Source organism: Eschscholzia californica, unplaced genomic scaffold, assembly GCF_041429995.1.
Source record: "Eschscholzia californica isolate CP2 unplaced genomic scaffold, dmEscCali1.0.p SCAF_1, whole genome shotgun sequence".
NCBI classification, from domain to species: Eukaryota; Viridiplantae; Streptophyta; class Magnoliopsida; order Ranunculales; family Papaveraceae; genus Eschscholzia; species Eschscholzia californica.
In genome coordinates, this window is record NW_028238198.1 from 47,590,890 (window position 1) to 47,608,782 (window position 17,893).

Consider the following 17,893-nt stretch of genomic DNA (forward strand, 5'->3'; position numbering starts at 1 on the left):
CTTTTTCATGAGAGGTTTTTCACATTGCAGAGAGGTGTTCATAGTCTAGATGTGCAGCCTGTCATATAACAACTTTACAATTGATTTCCTAGATTTTGAAATTACATTAAGTTATTTGATATAATTTTGATGGTTTTTTGAATTGCAGGGAAGTTATTTCATAGTCTTTTGAACTTCCGTGGTCTTCTTCTCCAGGTTAGGTTATTCACATTAGTTCGACTGTTTCTTTTTTAACCAGTTAAGGGCGCTCACTGTTTTTTTCTCAAAGATAGTTGGTTGATTTCTATTTTTTTTTTCTTCATCCAGGTTTATTAACTGAGTGGTTGCTTATTTCTTTTAATCCAGATTAGCTTATTCACTTTAGTTTTCTGATTTTTGTTTATTAGTTCGACTATTCTCCAAAAGTAATAAGTGTTATTTTTACCCCAAGTTCTATATGGACCCAAAAAGCAAAAGTCTATATGTTTTCACCTCCAAAGTTCATTTTATCTACACATTAAGAAACGAAAAATGTTAATGATTAATGAGCTTATTATAAGTTAAGACATGAATTGATGAATGAGAGAAAAGATTCATATAGAACTTTACAATTGATTCAAATGTTGGTTGATTCATAGCTTTCTGATCTATATCTACATCTCGAAACAGTTTCTCTTTAAATTTAGTTTTCAATTTCAACATCTCCATCGAATTCAGCCTATCTCTTTGTTTTCATTGTCTTCAAGCTATTCCTTCCACTTTCATGGTCTTTTTAATTGCAGGAAGTATTTGTAGAAATACTTGAGTGGTGTAGCAATTTTGTGGAAGTTTGCTCAAGAACGGTTTGGTGAAATTCTATGCTCAATATAATTGATTCAAAACTTCCCACCACTTTCCCTCCCAAGTTCATTGGCTCAACGCCTTTCTCTCCCAGGAAGAAAGCTGAGTGGGCTCTTTCTTTTGATCCAGGTTAGGTTATTCACATTAGTTTTCTGATTATTGTTTATGAGTTCTACTATTTATTCTTTTCCTTTTGATCCAGGTTAGGTTATTCACACTAGTTTTCTTATTTTTGTTTTTTAGTTCGACTGTTTTTTCTTTTCATCCAGTTAAGATTGCTCATTTTTATAGTTCACTGATTTCTATTTTTTTCTCCATCCAGATCTTACATTTCTCTTTTGCTTAGGAGTTTGATTTTTTCCTTCCTTAGGTTGCTTACGAATTTGATTAACCAAAAGGTAAAAAAGTCAAATTTAGTTTTATGTTTTAACTTTTATGTTTCTTTTTGGTTAATTGTTTAATGATATATGTTAATGGTGGTATATTATCTTGCTCAAGAAGTGTTTTAAGAAATGTTTCACTGAAGTTGGCTGATTTCTGTTTTTTTTTCTCCATCCAGGTCTATTTTCTCTAGCTTAGGAGTTCGATTTTTCCCTTGCTTAGAAGTTGGTTGATTTCTATTTGATTAACCAAACGGTAAGAATTCAAATTTGGTTTATGTTTTAACTTTTCTGGTTCTTTTTGGTTGATTGGTTAATGGTATATGTTAATGGTGGTATATTATCTTGCTCAAGCAAGTTTTTTTTTGTTTAACTATGAAATTTCATTAAACCACAACAGTATTATTACAATACATATTAACAAAAAAAACAAGGAACATTATTCCAGGTCTTCGACCTATTTTTCTTGCGAACCCATTTAGCTAATTTTTTAGCTGGGGTATTCAACGTTCTTTTCGTATGATTGAATTTGACACTGTCGAAGCTCTTTTTTATTTCTCTAATTTTCTGGATGTGGACCTTAGATTGCCATTGAATCCTGTGTCTCGGGTTCTTAAGGTGAAGAATAAGGTTGATGTTGTCACTTTCTACTATGATTAGCTGGTGATTATTTTCCATCGCCCATGAGAGGCCGTGGAGGATAGCAATAGCTTCACTTTCTTCGCTGGTTCGAGCTCGAGTCACCATTACTTTAGCAGCCACAAAAGTTAAGTGATCATTGTGTACTATCAGGCTAGTGCATATGTTATCTGTAATGTTAGTAAATGAAGCATCAACATTGATTTTTAAGTAACGTGCCATCGGGGGTTGCCACTTCTCCATGATAGGAGGGGGAGGTTTTTCAAGAACTTTTTTGGTTTTTGGAAATGCCAAAATCATGTTTATTACCGTCCTAGTGGTACTGATTTAATGCTGAAAGCAATGGTCGCATCTAGTTTTCTATATATGCCAAAGAATTGTAACAAAATGAATATCATTAGATGTGTAGCTGCTTTGGTTCTGATCCTGGCAAGATAAAATCCATTCTGTTAAAAATACAATGTTAGTCGAAATAATGTTAAAGTGAAATCAAATGATTTTCGCAAAATGACAATATAGAAGGACAATATAGGAGGGCTTTTGTGCAGATTTTCCAGATGAAAAGTTGTATGCGAGGGATCGCGGGTAGAGACCATATGAAGTTCCAGTTGATCAGAGAAGGGGTTTGAGAATTATTGTTGAGGTTGAGGTGTTGATACATATCCGTCAATTTACAGGAACAATTACTACTCTATTTTAAATACAGCCACATAGAGTACATCTTTTTCTATCCTTCTTTCTCTCTCTAAATAATTCTCACACCTTCCCTTCTTAGACATAAACCATCATATCTTCTTCATTAAACCTGTAGAAGAAATAAATCAAAATCAATATGAGTAGATATCACCATTAATGTTATTGGGTATTCACTAAAATAATTATATCAGAAGTCTATTTAAACTAGCTATTTTTAAATCAATGGCAATACTAAACAGTTTCCTAATATGATACTACTCTTGAAAAATAAGACATCTTTATTGAGGCTCACACCGAGACATGTATAGACTCGGAATTATGAAAAAAGTTGTTTTTCAGATGATAGGTACTCGCGTGACCCTATGTACCGATTTTCAGATGACAGGTACATCTTAATCAGAAAAAAGTTGTTTAATTCATCATGACAGTATGCTTTTGAGATAGTATTATTTTATGAATTGTTTATAGGCATTGATGGGCCTAAAAGGTTTCCCTAAAAGGTCTTTACCCGCAAGTATACGGGTGTCAAGTAGTAAAACGCGGTACGACCGTGGTCGATCCGCGGAGACTAAGTAAACCTATTCTGAATCTTAGAAGTAGCACGTTTTCTTTTAAATTTTGGTTTTGGTGATGAAATAATAAAATATTAAAACAATAACGAAATGAACTCGAATGGAGAAGAAGTTTAGGATTTTGGAATCCATCTTAACAAGTATTAACGACGACCTAATCATGCATATCTTCTTTTATCACTCGAGTTTCGGTAACCTATTATACCGAACCCTGGAAAATATTCAAATTAAAGCTGAATAACCCTAAAGTCAAAACTCAAAGTATCAAAACATCGAACTCGCAACTATTAACTATCAATATATAAACATACACCATCAAAGAACCTAACCCAAGTATGATGTATCAAACTAAAAGTATAACTAATGAAGAAATATTCGTCCATTGAAACTAGGAGTTCTTTATCAATAAAAACATTTCAAGATGTTAAACATGAAAAGGCATCATCAAATATATGTAAAGACTTCATCAACAATCCTAGACTGAGAGAGTTAGCTACTCATACTTGAAGAGATTAAAACTAATAAGTCGAACAAGGGAGAAAATGGAGGAAGAATTAGACTTTTCTCACTGATTTTCCTCTGGAAGGCAAACGCCCCCCTGGAGAAAATTATTTTCCAGTAGCACTTTCGAACCAAACAGGGAATTCTTCAACAACACCCAAAATTTCTCTCTCTCTACTGTTCATTTCTTTTCTTTATTTCAATCTAAAAGATCAAAATGCCAATAAATTGAAGAAAAGGATTGTATTAGATGAAGAAATTAGAAAACAATCACTCTTTTTTTCTCTGCACAGGTACCTTCTTTTCTCTCTCACAAAGATACAAAGGTATGAAGAAATCAATCAAATAAAGATCTCTGTTTTTTTCTTATATAATCTCTCTGTTTTTCTCTCTCTCTACAAAATCTCTGTTTTCTCTAAATCTATCTCTTTCTCTTTCTGTTCTGTTTAGCTTTCTCTCACTAAAAGAAAAACAGAGGAAGAAGAAGAGAAGAGATGATGATATATGGAATTAAAGAATAATGATGATGTATAGAAGATGATGCTCTCTGTCTTTGTCTCGGTTTCTTATCTTTATATTTTAGTTGAGCTTCAAAGAGGATACCCCCCCCAAGATGTGATGATCTTGATGATCCTCTCTCTCCCTTGTTTATACCCGATATCTTTTCCTCTTTGTTTCCTTCTTTTATTAAGAAAATATCATCTTTCTCTCTCTACTGTTTCTATTAGAAACCAATACTCCAACCAAGTATCATCAATCAAATCCTCTCTCTTTCCAACTCGGTATTCAATCGAATTTTCCCTCAGTCCATAATCTGATTTCCTTTTTAAAGAAGAAATCTTCTATGTTCCAAACGAATTTCAAATTATCTGTTCTTTCTACTAACCGAGAAGATCTTTATACAACTCATCTCTTCCCCTTTCTATTCGAATCCCTCTTCATTCATTCTCTCAATATGCCAGCCGAGTGGAGAGTTGTTTCTCTCTCTAAAAACCCCAGCTGAATCCTCTCAATCTGATTTCATTCAATCTCTTTCCTTTTCTCATTTGTTTCCAAAATCTTCCAATCTTTCTCAATCTTCTTTCCTTTCTTCTCTCAGTTTTTCTAACTCTTTCTCTCTCTCTCTCTATTGGTATTAAATACCATTCCCATAGATAAAGACGAGAGGAAGAGAAAGTGAGGGAATTAGTTGCCTCAAATCTGGGCACCAATCAAGGCTAGCATAATGAAAAGGATACGGTGTAGTATGGCGCAGGTTAAATTAGTCCCACGACTATTCTGGACCGCATGATGGAGTTGGATCAGCGGTTGCCATTAGATCTAGTAGTGTGTGGACGAGAGTATCGTGTGTCGCATTACAAGGAATCAAAGCCTGGATCGTGTCCCAAAGATATTCCGCTCGTGCCCACCAGTGACCGAAAATTTCAAATTGCCGTATTGGATTTGTGCCACGTGTTACAGAGCGATCTATGTTGACCTTTAGTCAACAAATTCCGACCCAAACTTTGACCAACTATAATTTTTCCGTCCGGACTCTGATATTGACTTTCACTTTCGTCGTTGGGTTCGACTTGGACTCTACTTCTTAACCAAGTACTAAAGATTCCAGAACTTTCTAATCTCCAAATGACCAAAATGCCCTCAAGTGTGTCTTTCTCCCGATTTTATCCGTTTTCCGCGCTCAACTCCTTAGAACACACCTGAATAAGATAAACAAACAGATCATGGAAATAACAACTCAAAAGAGGCTAAAACGCCAAAGTTCAACGATTCAGATGAGACATTTTCATGTCTCATCAGGCATTTAGAAGAATACTGTTATGGTGATCCAGTGCCGTGTTTTACCCAGTGCGGGCAGGGCGCCCGAACTGGCCCCCCATGGCATGGGGTCCACAATCATGTTTTCACACTTAACAGAAATTAACTGTACGAGTTTTGAACAGTCAACGTTTTAAAACCACTTACCAAAATACCACTTTTTTTTCTTGGTTCTTTTTATACTTTCTTTCTCTCTTTACATCACCCATTTTCTCTCTCCCTTACTTTCCAAAATTAGGCTTGTGTATTTTTCTTTTGGAATTTTTTGTCTGTGTTAATTTCTAAAATTCCACATTTTACTTACATTTCTAATTTATTCTTTCTAAATTGAAAAAATAGACTAATATTTATACTATAAAATAAATTTCTTCCAATTCAATTTTTCATAGACTTCTCTAACTTACACGCCCTAACGCATCTATTATGAGAAAAATGTCGCTCAAATTTCAGGTAATTATTATATTTGATGAATTCGTCTATTAAAATATGTTAACCGGTATATATTGTTCTAGTATTTTGAATTGTTTATAATAAATTAATTATCAATATTAATGAAAGAATGATGTTTAACTTAAGTCAATTTATTATTATGATAGTTTTTTTTTGTGACAAAATTTTGTTATACTTGTATTTCTTTTTACAAGCAAAAGAGGAATAAAAAATTATCTATCCTTACTGAAAGTCATACTTCAGATCTAGTATGACGTTTTCGCTTCAAAAAATGAAAAGAGAAGAAATTTCAAAATTGTTATTTTGGATGCAATTTTGTACATTTTTTTTATAAGAGGGGGCCTAACTAAATTGGCACTAGACCTCCAAAATCTCAAGCACGACCTTGTGGTGATCCTAAATCATAATTCCGAGTCTATACGCTTTTTCAGCTTAGTGAAATCATATGTTACTTAGTTTTTACGATTCTTGGTCGTTTTCGGTTTCCAATTTTTCTGTGTTACTGTATGGTTATTTTAGGTGTATCATGAAAATTGGTTACTGTATCCAACGAACTTACTTTATTTTATGAAAATTAGTTATTGTATCATGTTTACTATATTTTAGGTGTAATAAAATCTTAAGTGAATGACTTCGGATCCTAAACAACTGAGTCCACCAATAGAAAGAAATGAACACGTCCAAATGTGAGTATAAACATCACTCTCTCTAGTTATTAATATTTTAGCTATTGGTTTAACTGATTCAATTTTGATTGTTGCAAGTTATCCACTTTATCTGTTTGTATTATGTCTGGTCAAATTCCCCAAGTAATTAAAAGATTTCCACGAGAAGAGAAAAGAAAAAGAAAAGCAACAAATTCTGATGTAAGCATTAACTATAATAGGTTTAATTTAATTTAATTTATTCTGATGTGAGTTAATTTACATTCAAACATTTTGGTAGGATATTCCATTATCACCGTGCACATTATCCCAATGAAGACGACATGAAAGAGAAATCTTACAAAGCAGAAACAGTTCATTCTTGACAATTCGTGAACCAAACGAAACATCTGTAATAACTTCCCGAGCTCATATCAACAACGAAATTTTTGAAGAGGTGTTGACCTAAAATTGAAAATGCATATATCAATTTGTAATTTTGAATTATCACAATTTATGACATGCACGTTTGTAACATGTAATTATTAACTTTTGCTAATTTCTTATAGATGGTAACATATTCTCATGTTCATAATGATATTTCTGAAGAGGTGCCGACTGTGCATAATCTTCCAGATTCAGAACATGAGGATGGAATCAATGAAGTATCATCGGTCGTCCCTGAATTAAATTCAAGTCAAAATAATGATGGCCATACCAACTGTTACCCCAAACAGCTCCCAACACTCGATTGAACGTCATTTCCTCGGTGCTATACACATAGTTTGTCCTTATTGTCAGGCTTTACATTGGATTGACGAAAAATTGGTGAGGTCGTCTATTGTTAGACCAAAATTTCGAACATGTTGCTTGCAAGGTAAAATACATCTTCCGAGACTCTTCGAGCCACCTTTAGCTTTAAAAAGTTTATACGAAGGAAATGATAATCTTTCACCTTTAGCATTAAACATCCGTTCAGCAAAAAATGAAGACCTTACTATAGACATCCTCAAAATAATTCAGGATACTTACTAGAGTTTAATGTGTTTTATCCTAAATATCGTCAAACTTATTCTATTCTAAATCGGGTGGTTGTTTCGTCCGACCAAAATGTACCTGCTTATCTACATTATAACTTGACGATTGATAAAAGACGTTATAATCTACCAACCTCGGATGAAATAGTTGTTATATTGCCTGAAGATGGTATTGAAAAGCCTACGGTAAGAGATATTGTTTTACACTTAAGGGGTAATAGAGAACTAATACGGATATCATAATCTCATCCAACTTATTTACCGCTCCATTATGTATTATTTTTTCCATATGGCGAGCTTGGATGGGAACTTGATATTAAGCACTGGGATATTCAAAATGGTCGCCAAGGTAAGTCACGGGTAACTCAAATGGAGTATTTCAGTTATAGACTTTTTCAAAGACCTTCAGAATATTCTAATATTTTAAGAGGAGGAAAATTATTTCAAGAGTTCTTAGTAGATGTTTGGGCTTCAACATAACAGAATCGGTTGATGTTTATCTGACGCATGCAAGATGTGCTTCATTGTGAGCTTTACTCTGGTCTTACTGATGTAGCGGAAGATGGGGTGCCTCTGGATCAAATTGGTAAAAAACTTACTTTACCATCTTCATTTACAGGTGGAGCAAGAAATATGTTCGAAATTTATCAAGATTCCATAGATATTACTCGATTCAACCATCACCCGGATATTTTTCTCACGATGATTGCAAATCCAAAATGGCCTGAAATAACGAGTGTTCTACTACTACATCAAACAACACTATATCGTCCAGACTTGATGACACGTGTGTTTGAGTTAAAATGAAAACACCTAATGAAAGTGATAAAGGAAAATAATGTTTTTGGTAAATTTGTTGCTCATGTAGGCATGTCTACACGATTGAATTTCAGAAACGTGGTTTACCACATATGCATGCCCTTATATTCCTCAAAAAAAATGACAAGATTCGAGATGCATACCAAGTCGACAGAGTTGTTTGTGCGGAATTTCTAGGTGAAGAGGAAGATCCCTTTTTATTGAAAATTGTTAAAAATTGTATGGTCCACGGTCCGTGCGGAAAAGAAAGACCAAATGCACAATGTATGGAGAAAGGTAAGTGTACAAAAGGATATCCTAGAAAATTTGTAGATTCTACAGTTCTAGGTGAGGACGGTTATCCGCTTTATCGTCGCTGTAATGATGGACGTGTTTTTACTATCTGTGGTCGTAAGATTAACAGCCTAAATGTGGTTCCGTATAATCCATATCTCTCTAGAATATTTGATTGTCACATCAATATTGAAGTGTGTGCAAGCATTAGATGTGTGAAATATATTAACAAATATTTCTATAAGAGAGGTGATCGCATGACTATGGTTACTAGGGGAAAGATGAGATTAAAAAGTATCTTGATTCAAGGTACATTGCTCCGCCTGAAGCTGCTTGGAGACTCTTCGGTTATTTGTTGCATGAAGAATACTCTTCTGTTGTGAGATTAGCAGTACATCTACCTGGTATGCATAATGTATTGTTCAATCTTACAGATTTACCTGAAGTAGCTCAACAAAGAGCTGAACTACAATGTTCGACGTTGATGGGATACTTTTGTGTTGTAGAGAATTTCAGAGTGCAAGAGTCTAAACTTATCAAGAGTTCCCACAATATTTCGTTTGGGACAAAAATAAAATTTAGAAATCTAGGCAAAGAGGTTTTGCTATTGGCAGAATGTATTTTGTTAGTCCAAATGCAGGCGAGAGATTTTACTTGAGGTTTCCACTCACAGTTGTACCAGGTCCGACATCGTTTGAATGTTTATGCATAGTAGACGATAAGTTACGTGATACCTTTAAATTTGCATGTGTTGCATGAGGTCTTTTAGAAGATGACGATGAGTGGATACAATGTTTAGAAGATGTGAAGTTTATGAATTCTGGTTACAAGTTGAGGAGGTTTTTTTGCGTCATTCTCATTGAATGTTGTCCTTTAAACCCTCACAAGTCATTGGAACGATTTGCAGTTAATATATGTGACGATCTTGCACATAACCTTCGTACCACCCGTGGTATTCCTAATCGAACTGAGGAACAAATACTTGATTTTGGATTGTTTCTTCTCAATGAGCTACTTTTAGAGTCCGCAAAAAACATTCAAAACGACTTTCCTCCATGCCAAAACCGATTGGAATATGAACTGAAACAGTTGGTAATAGGTTTATTTGGGAGCACAGACAAATTCTAATTGCTATTGAGATTTCAGATGTGGATTCAAATGTTGAACGTTTGAATTACGCACAAAAAGCAATTTTTCACTCTGTAATCGATTCGGTTAATGAAGAAAGAGGTGTGGTATTTTTTTTGAATCGTGGAGCGGGAAGAGGTAAAACATTTTTGTACAACATGATTGCTGCTAGCTGTCGTGTAAGGGATTTTATTGTTATCACAGTAGCTTCTTTTGGTATTGCTTCTTACTATTAGTTGGAGGTAGAACTGCCAATTCCACTTTTCGTATCCATTTGGATGTGCATGAAGGTTCAATATACAACATTAGTAAGCAGACCCCACACGTAGATCTATTTAGACAAACACGTCTAATTATTTGGGATGAAGTTCCTATGTAACATAGATATTGCGTTGAGGCGGTTAATCGTACACTACAAGATGTTCGTAATGATACCAGACCGTTTAGTGGTATAACAGTCGTCCTCGGGGGTGATTTTCGACAAATTTTATCTGTGATACCAAAAGGAGTCAGGTAGCAGATCATAGGTGCATTGCTTAGGCGATCATTTATTTGGGACTTTATTAATGTCCTCACTTTTAATCAAAACATGCGGTTACGTCCTGAAGAATCCGCAAACCTTCATTTTTCGAATTTCTTACCGTAAATTTTATTTTCTTTTGGTAACATAAAGCATTATTTCGCTATTCTCATGTAATTTTTATATCCACTACTCATCATCTTTTATATTTTTCGAAGGTTGGATCAGGTAGAGACCAAAGAGTTAACTTGTCGTCTTCTATCAATAGATGCAATAATTTGCAATCTTTGATATCTTCAACTTATCCAGGGTTACAAGTGATGGGGACAAGTTCTTCTGAATATTTCCCTAATGGCCCCCAACTTTGTGACCAGCTTCCCGCCTGACCCCCTACTTTACGAGAAATACCCATATGACCCCCTTCCGTTATAACACCGTTACTCTCTCTCTTTCATTTCTTTTCTCTCTCCTCCAACATGTTTTCTTTCTCTGCCACCTCGTTAAAACCAGCCACATCATCGTCTTCACCGGCAGGGTCGCCGACCGGCCAAAACGTGGGTAGCTCTTGGTTATAAATGAAAAACTATGAGAGAGAAAAAATCAAGAAAGATTTAGTTATAAATAAAGTAGGATTGAAAAAAAAAAAATCAATAACTAAAACTTTTACCCGAATCATTTCAAGGAGTTGCCCACGATTTTCTCCTTTATTGATGACGAAAAATATCAAATTACGATATTAACCATAAATTGGACTTTTGGTAGTTAAGCGTACATGTCATTTTCAAAAAATGTGTGGGGTAGAATAATGAAAAGGTAGTTTGATAAGGTCGTTGGCATAGGAAGAACGATATCTGGTATAGGCAGTGCGTTAGAAGGGTCAATTTATGTATTTGTTCTTCCTTTACCAGATTAGTGTAAGGAGAGTGTTATAAGGATCATTTAATAAATAATGTTAAAATATAAGGACTTGAATAAAAATTAACAATAAATCTAAGGGAAGTTTTATAGGGGCCTCTCATAAGTGTTATAGGCACCTCCTTCCTTCACAAATTTTCTCTCAAATTTGCCTTGAGGGAGGCGCCTATAACACTTATAGGAGGTGCCTTTAAAACTACCCTAAATCTAATATTTTATTCACTTGTTGTTTTGTCTCACATAAACAACCCAACTCTGATATCGATCACTGCTATCAACATACCATTGATAATAAAAAAAATTGTAAAATACATGAGTATACTATCACTATTGTCCTAGTGCAAGTTTTTAATGATGCCTCAAGATCTCATAGATGAGGAACCACCATTAATGAAGAAGGAGGCAACCTACATCAAGAAAGAAAAGTCATTTGACTTAGACATAAACATCGACTTAAATGAAAACATCGACTTAAACGAGGGCATCGACTAAAACGAAGATGTCGACTTAAACGAGGGCATGTATAATGAAGATAATATGTCTCAGGCAAAGAAAAACCTTTTTTTTTCTTTCTCTATGGTTTAACAAACATTTTTAGGGTTTTAGGCCGTTTTTGTTCCAGTAAAGGATTTTCGATTGGGTTGATTGAAAAAGACAACAAATTTCACCCGTCTCGGCTGAAATTGGTCTATTTTTTTATCCGCTCTGGACGAAATTTATTTAACTTTTCGGTGGTTCTGGATGAAATTTTTTTCTATTTTCATTCATTAAATTTTATTTATGCTAAGCGAAACTTCTTCAAAAATTATTGTAATCAGTGTTTAAACCCTAAAAATCTAGGGAGAAATCATGCAATAACAAGAGGTATGAACCCTTCTATAGAGATGATTGTTGTGTTAGTCATCTAGGATTTAGGTTTTCCATCTCTCTCTCGCTCTTTCTGATCGAACAACATCTTTTTTTCTCTCTTTGATCGAACAACAACTCTATCTCTCTCTTTAATCGAACAACAACTATATCTTTCTCTCTGATCGAACAAAACTCTATTTCTCTCTTTGATCGAACAACTTCTATATTTCTACTTCTGATCGAACAGACTTTTAGGGGTTTCTCTCTCTTTCATCGAACAAAGTTTTAGGGGAGGGGCCAATGTTTAATTTTAGGATATTTTGGAAAATAGTGTTTATCCCTATCCTAAAAAGAATGCTCTCCCTACCTAATGCACTGCCTATACTAAACATTGCTCTTACCTATACCGAAGGCCTTTGATAAGTTAAAGCAAATAAATAACTGCCTAATCAAGTTTAATTGAATGGTAAGAGAATCTCCAATGCAACCCTCAACCTGAAAAACTCTATTTGACGCATAGGATTACTTGAGTTTTTAACAAAAAACACTCTCCAATGCAACACTCAAATAAAATCTCAATATGATGTGACAGCAATAAATATTAAGATGCTCAAAAGAAAACTCAATTGTTGAGTTTTTTTTTAGTATCTCAACATTTATTGTTGTATCTCAATTACTCCACATCATCAATTCATATATTAAAATAAGAAACAAGAGTAAAGCTAAAGTGAATGTTGAGTTTTTCTGTGTGTTGCATTGGAGAAGTATTTTAAATTGAGGATCTCAATTGTGCCAACTATGAAAGAGAATTTCAATTCATACTTGACACGTTGGATAAGTTGAGTTTTTTTGAGTGTTGCATTGAAGATGCTCCAAGGGGGGAAAACCAATCTTATGTACTTACTAAGAATTGTTTGAACGATTTTTACTTATAAATTATCGTCCGTTAGATCAGATCCCAACCAAATCTCTAAATAAAATGGACGGTTTAATATAGTGTAAGATTTTGCATCCACGAATACTAATAAGAATTAACCAAAAGAGACGCCTCTCTAGAGGTAGAGGGACCTCACTTTGCACCAATCAGGAATCCTGGGATCGACGGTAAGTCGAGCGTGAACTACCTCTGATACCATTCAGGAGACTACTAGCTGGTCTCTTCTAATGGCTGTTACCTTACCCAACCACCATTCCCTCTCATTCTCTCCCAATTTTCCATCATTTACAAAACCTTCCAAAACCCTAAATTCCCCAACCCTCCAACTCACTCAATGTCTCTCCAAATCCAATCTAGGGTTTCCAATTTCTTCCTCCTTTTCCCCAGTTGCCAGGCTTTCCTTCAAATGTAAATCAAAGGTTCGTTTTTCTACTTCTCCTTTTGAGTTTAATATATTTGTTATGAAAGTTGAAACAATTGTAGCTCTATTGTGTTGAATATGTTGAACCCATTGGAAGGGACATGGTTAATTTTGTTTTATGACATATAGTTTGATGTTTTTATGGACATTTTCATGGATTTCATTATCTGAAATGAAAAAAAGATGATAATTTTTGTGAGAAATTAGGGTATTAAGTCTGAATGTGCAATCGAATTTCATGAGTAACTAAAGCTAATGCTGTTTTTTCCTAAGTCAGCTCCGAAATCTGTCCGGAGATGTCTGACCCCTCTGAACAACTGATTTGGGATTTTGGGTTGGTTATGGGTCCATTAGATTTACATAATTCAGATTGAGAGAAGTGAGACGAGTCAGATTCAGACAATGAAATCAGTATCATAATCAATGGTGTCACAGGCTCAGATACTGGTTTAAACAATGCCGAGAGAAGATAACACAATAAAATCAGTAGACTATTTTATTTTTGTGTGGTAACTTTAGGTTTCCGAACCTTTGGTATAATACTTAACCAACAACAGTTTACTCTTCTAATGGCATTCATAAGCTGCAAATGATCATTCAGATAATAATTTAAGGGCTTTCTCTATATTCTTGGTTCCTTTGGAGTGTTAGCTATTCATTATGGTCCTTACTGATATAAGAATTAATATAACGATAAATGAAGTGTTACCCAATTCGTTTTGAATTAAAAAGGAGTCAAACGTCCAAGTATTTCAAATTCCGCGAGAAAAATGAGAGGAAGAGAGGCATACATACATATATCCATCCATATTGATCTGCGAATACATCAATACTAGAATCATTTCTTACTGGTCCTACAACAAATATGAAAGAAGTTAGATAAGAAATCAATCATATAGGAGCAAAAAAAGACACTTTATTCGATATAGAATCTCTATGTTACTAGCTTTAATATTTGAAGGCATTGATAACTTTCGTACCCAACAAAGCATGTTTCATAATGAGATGTCCTGTTGAAAAATCCAATTTAAGTTGTTTTCTTCCAGCTAATTATATATCAATCTTTGGCTCCCTATCTATGTTCTTTTTAAATCATAATTACTTCGATTAGCAGTATCATCTCTAGTAGGATATTTTTTTGATAAAAAGTTAATTTTGATTAGAGAAGCGATGGGGAGGAAGGCGGTCGAGCTGGTCAGAAAAATATGCCCAATATGAAGACCCTTATTCCAATTTATAAGGAGGCCATTCTAGAGGTAGATGAAGAGACTGTTTCTGATATAGAGAAAATGATATCTATCATAGAAAAAGAGAAATATGAACTAACTCAGAAAGTTGCTGTACTATCAGCGGAAATAGCTTCTAGGAAGGACGAATATATTCACATGCAAGCTGATTTTGAAAATTTTAGGAAACGATTTGAGAAAGATCGGGTTAGAATGACATCTAATGCTCAGACATATGTAATTGAGAGCCTTTTGCCCATGGTGGACGCTTTTGAGAAAACCAAGCAGCAAACCAGACCAGAAACAGAAAAGGAAAAAAAGATAGTAACAAGCTATCAGGGTATATACAAGCAGTTCGTGGAAACCATGAGAAGCTTGCGTGTGGCCGTAATCGGAACAGTCGGGAAGCCATTTGATCCCTCTGTAAGTTTATATTACTTAGCCACTTCTGTCAGCTTTGTGTCTTGCTTTCAACATATACTGCACCTTTTTCCATATGCTCATTCTACTAGGAATTAGGAAATCATTGTTTGCCTTCTAAATCAGGTGCCACTGTTTGAATAATATTTAGACTGGTTTTGGCTTAACCAATTTCAAGAAGAACCAAAGTTTTTGACCTTTGAAAAAGGGAACTTCAAAAGGAAGTCAATTAAGCACCAGCCGGCAATATCTAGTGGAAGATAGAAATACATCTCTTTGTACTTCCATGATGGCACAAAGTTATATTCAGTCAGAAATTTTTGTAACTTTGGCTGTCCATATTGTATTTAGTAGTTATGCCACCTTATTGGTCACCACAATCTACAATTAAGTGTTGGTTAACCCGTGCATCGACTTGTGGAAAAACCACCCTGCTGTATACGCATTATCACTTGTTAGACTTGGAGCAATTCTAATACCCAAATCTTGTCAACAATGCTTTCGATGCTTAAGATAAAGTCCCTTATTGGTCTCAACAATCTACAATTAAGTGGTGGTTAACCCGTGCATCGACTTGTGCAAAACACCACCTTGTTGTAAACTTAGTATCACTTGTTAGACTTGGAGCAATTCTAATACCCAAATCTTATCATTAATACTTTCGATGCTTAAGATCAGCTACCAGTATAAATGCAAAGTTGGGTAGAATCTTTGAATTGTTACATCCATTCCATGAATCCATGTAATTAAACGTTATACCTAACTAGATGAGACGGAAGACAAGATAGTTATTTACCCCGAAGATCACATTGTATAATTCACAGATTGTAAATAAATCTTCTAGCGACCTAAGCATCAACCACTAATGCTAAAAATCTTGGCCCTAGACGTGAAAGATGCGGTGCTCAATTCCATTATCAATGCTAAGGGTACATCCGGCCAAATTTTTAGTAGGTCTTACGGTTCAATCACGAAGGCTAAAATCTTTGCCCTTTCACATGGACGTTTTTACACCGTGAAGTATGCTTTCTGGTCCCTATGAATATGAAAAGCTTATGTTTTTCTTATTTGATAGTGTATGTTAAATACTTATTAGATATATTGGTCTTCTTCATGCTACTAGTACTCTAAAAAGTTGGTGGGCGCAACGAGTTGGGATGAGACGATTGTTGATCCCGGACACCGATCCAAGCCTTGTAACTTGGCCGAGTTTTAGCTAATTCTTGTGTATATACAATATGTATGTGTGTGTGTGTGTATATATATATTGAAACATAGAATTGTTGGAACTGAATTTTAATTAGAGTTGAGTTTGTGACCCATGCATAAATAGAGTCGTCTACATGTACACATGTATTATGTATATAATGTATATTTACAAGTTAGGGAAAACTCTGCCTTAACTAAGCTGAAACTCTGTCCTGAGAGCTCATCTTACATAACATTTTAGGGAACAGATAAAAATTACTTCAACTAGTGTAAGTAAATAATTTCAGAAAACATTTGTTTGCATCTTTGCCATCTGCCGCTTTAGAGTTTTCTACTCCGGCCATCCTTTCATTACCTGTTGGTGTTTCCAAGACTGTGGTATACTCTGTTCTAATTGGTCAAAACTAGGGTACATACTGAGAGAGAGGAAAGGGTGAAGTGGGTCTTTGAAATTAGAGCATGTTAGTGCGGGGCTAACACTACCCCGTGTTGTGTTGGCCAACCTTTCTTTCTGCTTTTTGTATTCCTCCATTCAAACCCTTGCACAAGGATAAAACGAATATTATTGTATTATCTTGCTGATAAGAAGTATTGGTTACTTAGAGGAATAAATCGTATTCTTTTTTTTTAGTTCATAGTCTAATTCCCTCGTATATTACAGCTACATGAGGCCATTGGACGTGAAGAATCCCAAGAATATAAAGAAGGAATTATAATTCAAGAAGTTAGCCGTGGATTTCTTCTAGGAGATCAAGTTCTAAGGCCGGCCAAGGTTAAAGTCTCAAAGGGCCCTGGTCGCCAGAAAGCCCGAAATACCACTGAGGAATCTAATGTCCAAGCTATTGCAGCAGTTGGACTGGATGAAAGCTCATTGCCCAGTCGGTAACGTGTATCTTTTATATTGAAAGAACTGTTCCGGTTATCTCCTCTATCACATGAACTGTAATTCCCTTTATTTATCCGAGGATGGGCAGGATTCAATGCTTTCTGCCTTCATTTTTTTGCGAGTGATCAGAAATCATAATCGTATAACTAGGATTTTGTTATAAGGATTGACAATCAATTTCATCTGAAAGTACTCAAGTAATTTTCTTCATAACTTTCCATTAATCCGTTTCGGGTCTTCAAACTTGGTGTATCGGTTCCAGGTCTTCAAACTTGGTGTTGATTACTCTCGCCCGAGTTGGGCAAGAGTGGAAACTAGGTTCTTCCGGAATCTGAATTGAGTATCCATTTTCTTGATTATGTTTTGAACATTTCTTGTTAAACTGAGCAATATGTAAAGAAACCCTAAGTTTTTCCTATTACCGCCATTAGCACATTGACAACAACCAACCTATTTTGCCGATTGATATGTATGAAGGAAATAACAGAAAAAACATCTAAATTTATTTTTTTTCACTCAAAAGACGAGAGCCAGTATTCTCATCAAGATTCCACCATTAAAGAGGTAAATGATCGTCATCTCGTGGTATCCATTGTATTCACAGAAAAAAGAACATTCGGAAAGCTTTTGCATAAAAGCGCTAAACACCAAACCCTACACCAAATTATTGTTTTTATTGGATTGATCCTCCCCAGTTCCTAATCACATGAACTACTCAAGAAGATAAACTATTG

The 17,893-nt window shown here is 34.9% G+C and overlaps 1 protein-coding gene across 1 annotated transcript; it reads left to right on the forward strand.

The window, feature by feature from the left end:
- Positions 1–12,901: 12,901 nt before the first annotated feature.
- LOC147567253 (Co-chaperone GrpE family protein) lies at positions 12,902–17,369 on the forward strand. The gene is made up of 3 exons (XM_086653876.1): positions 12,902–13,416; positions 14,582–15,067; positions 16,935–17,369. The coding sequence occupies exons 1-3, from the start codon at positions 13,225–13,227 to the stop codon at positions 17,157–17,159; spliced, it is 903 nt and encodes a 300-aa protein (XP_086510002.1). The 5' UTR covers positions 12,902–13,224; the 3' UTR covers positions 17,160–17,369.
- Positions 17,370–17,893: the final 524 nt, after the last annotated feature.

What these genes read in the sequence shown, in the direction of transcription:
- LOC147567253 (XM_086653876.1), top strand. Translation starts at nt 13,225, where the DNA reads ATGGCTGTTACCTTACCCAACCACCATTCCCTCTCATTCTCTCCCAAT. An exon ending in CCTTCAAATGTAAATCAAAG is followed by an intron (nt 13,417 to 14,581) that starts GTTCGTTTTTCT and finishes AATTTTGATTAG; the next exon opens with AGAAGCGATGGGGAGGAAGG. An exon ending in GGAAGCCATTTGATCCCTCT is followed by an intron (nt 15,068 to 16,934) that starts GTAAGTTTATAT and finishes CGTATATTACAG; the next exon opens with CTACATGAGGCCATTGGACG.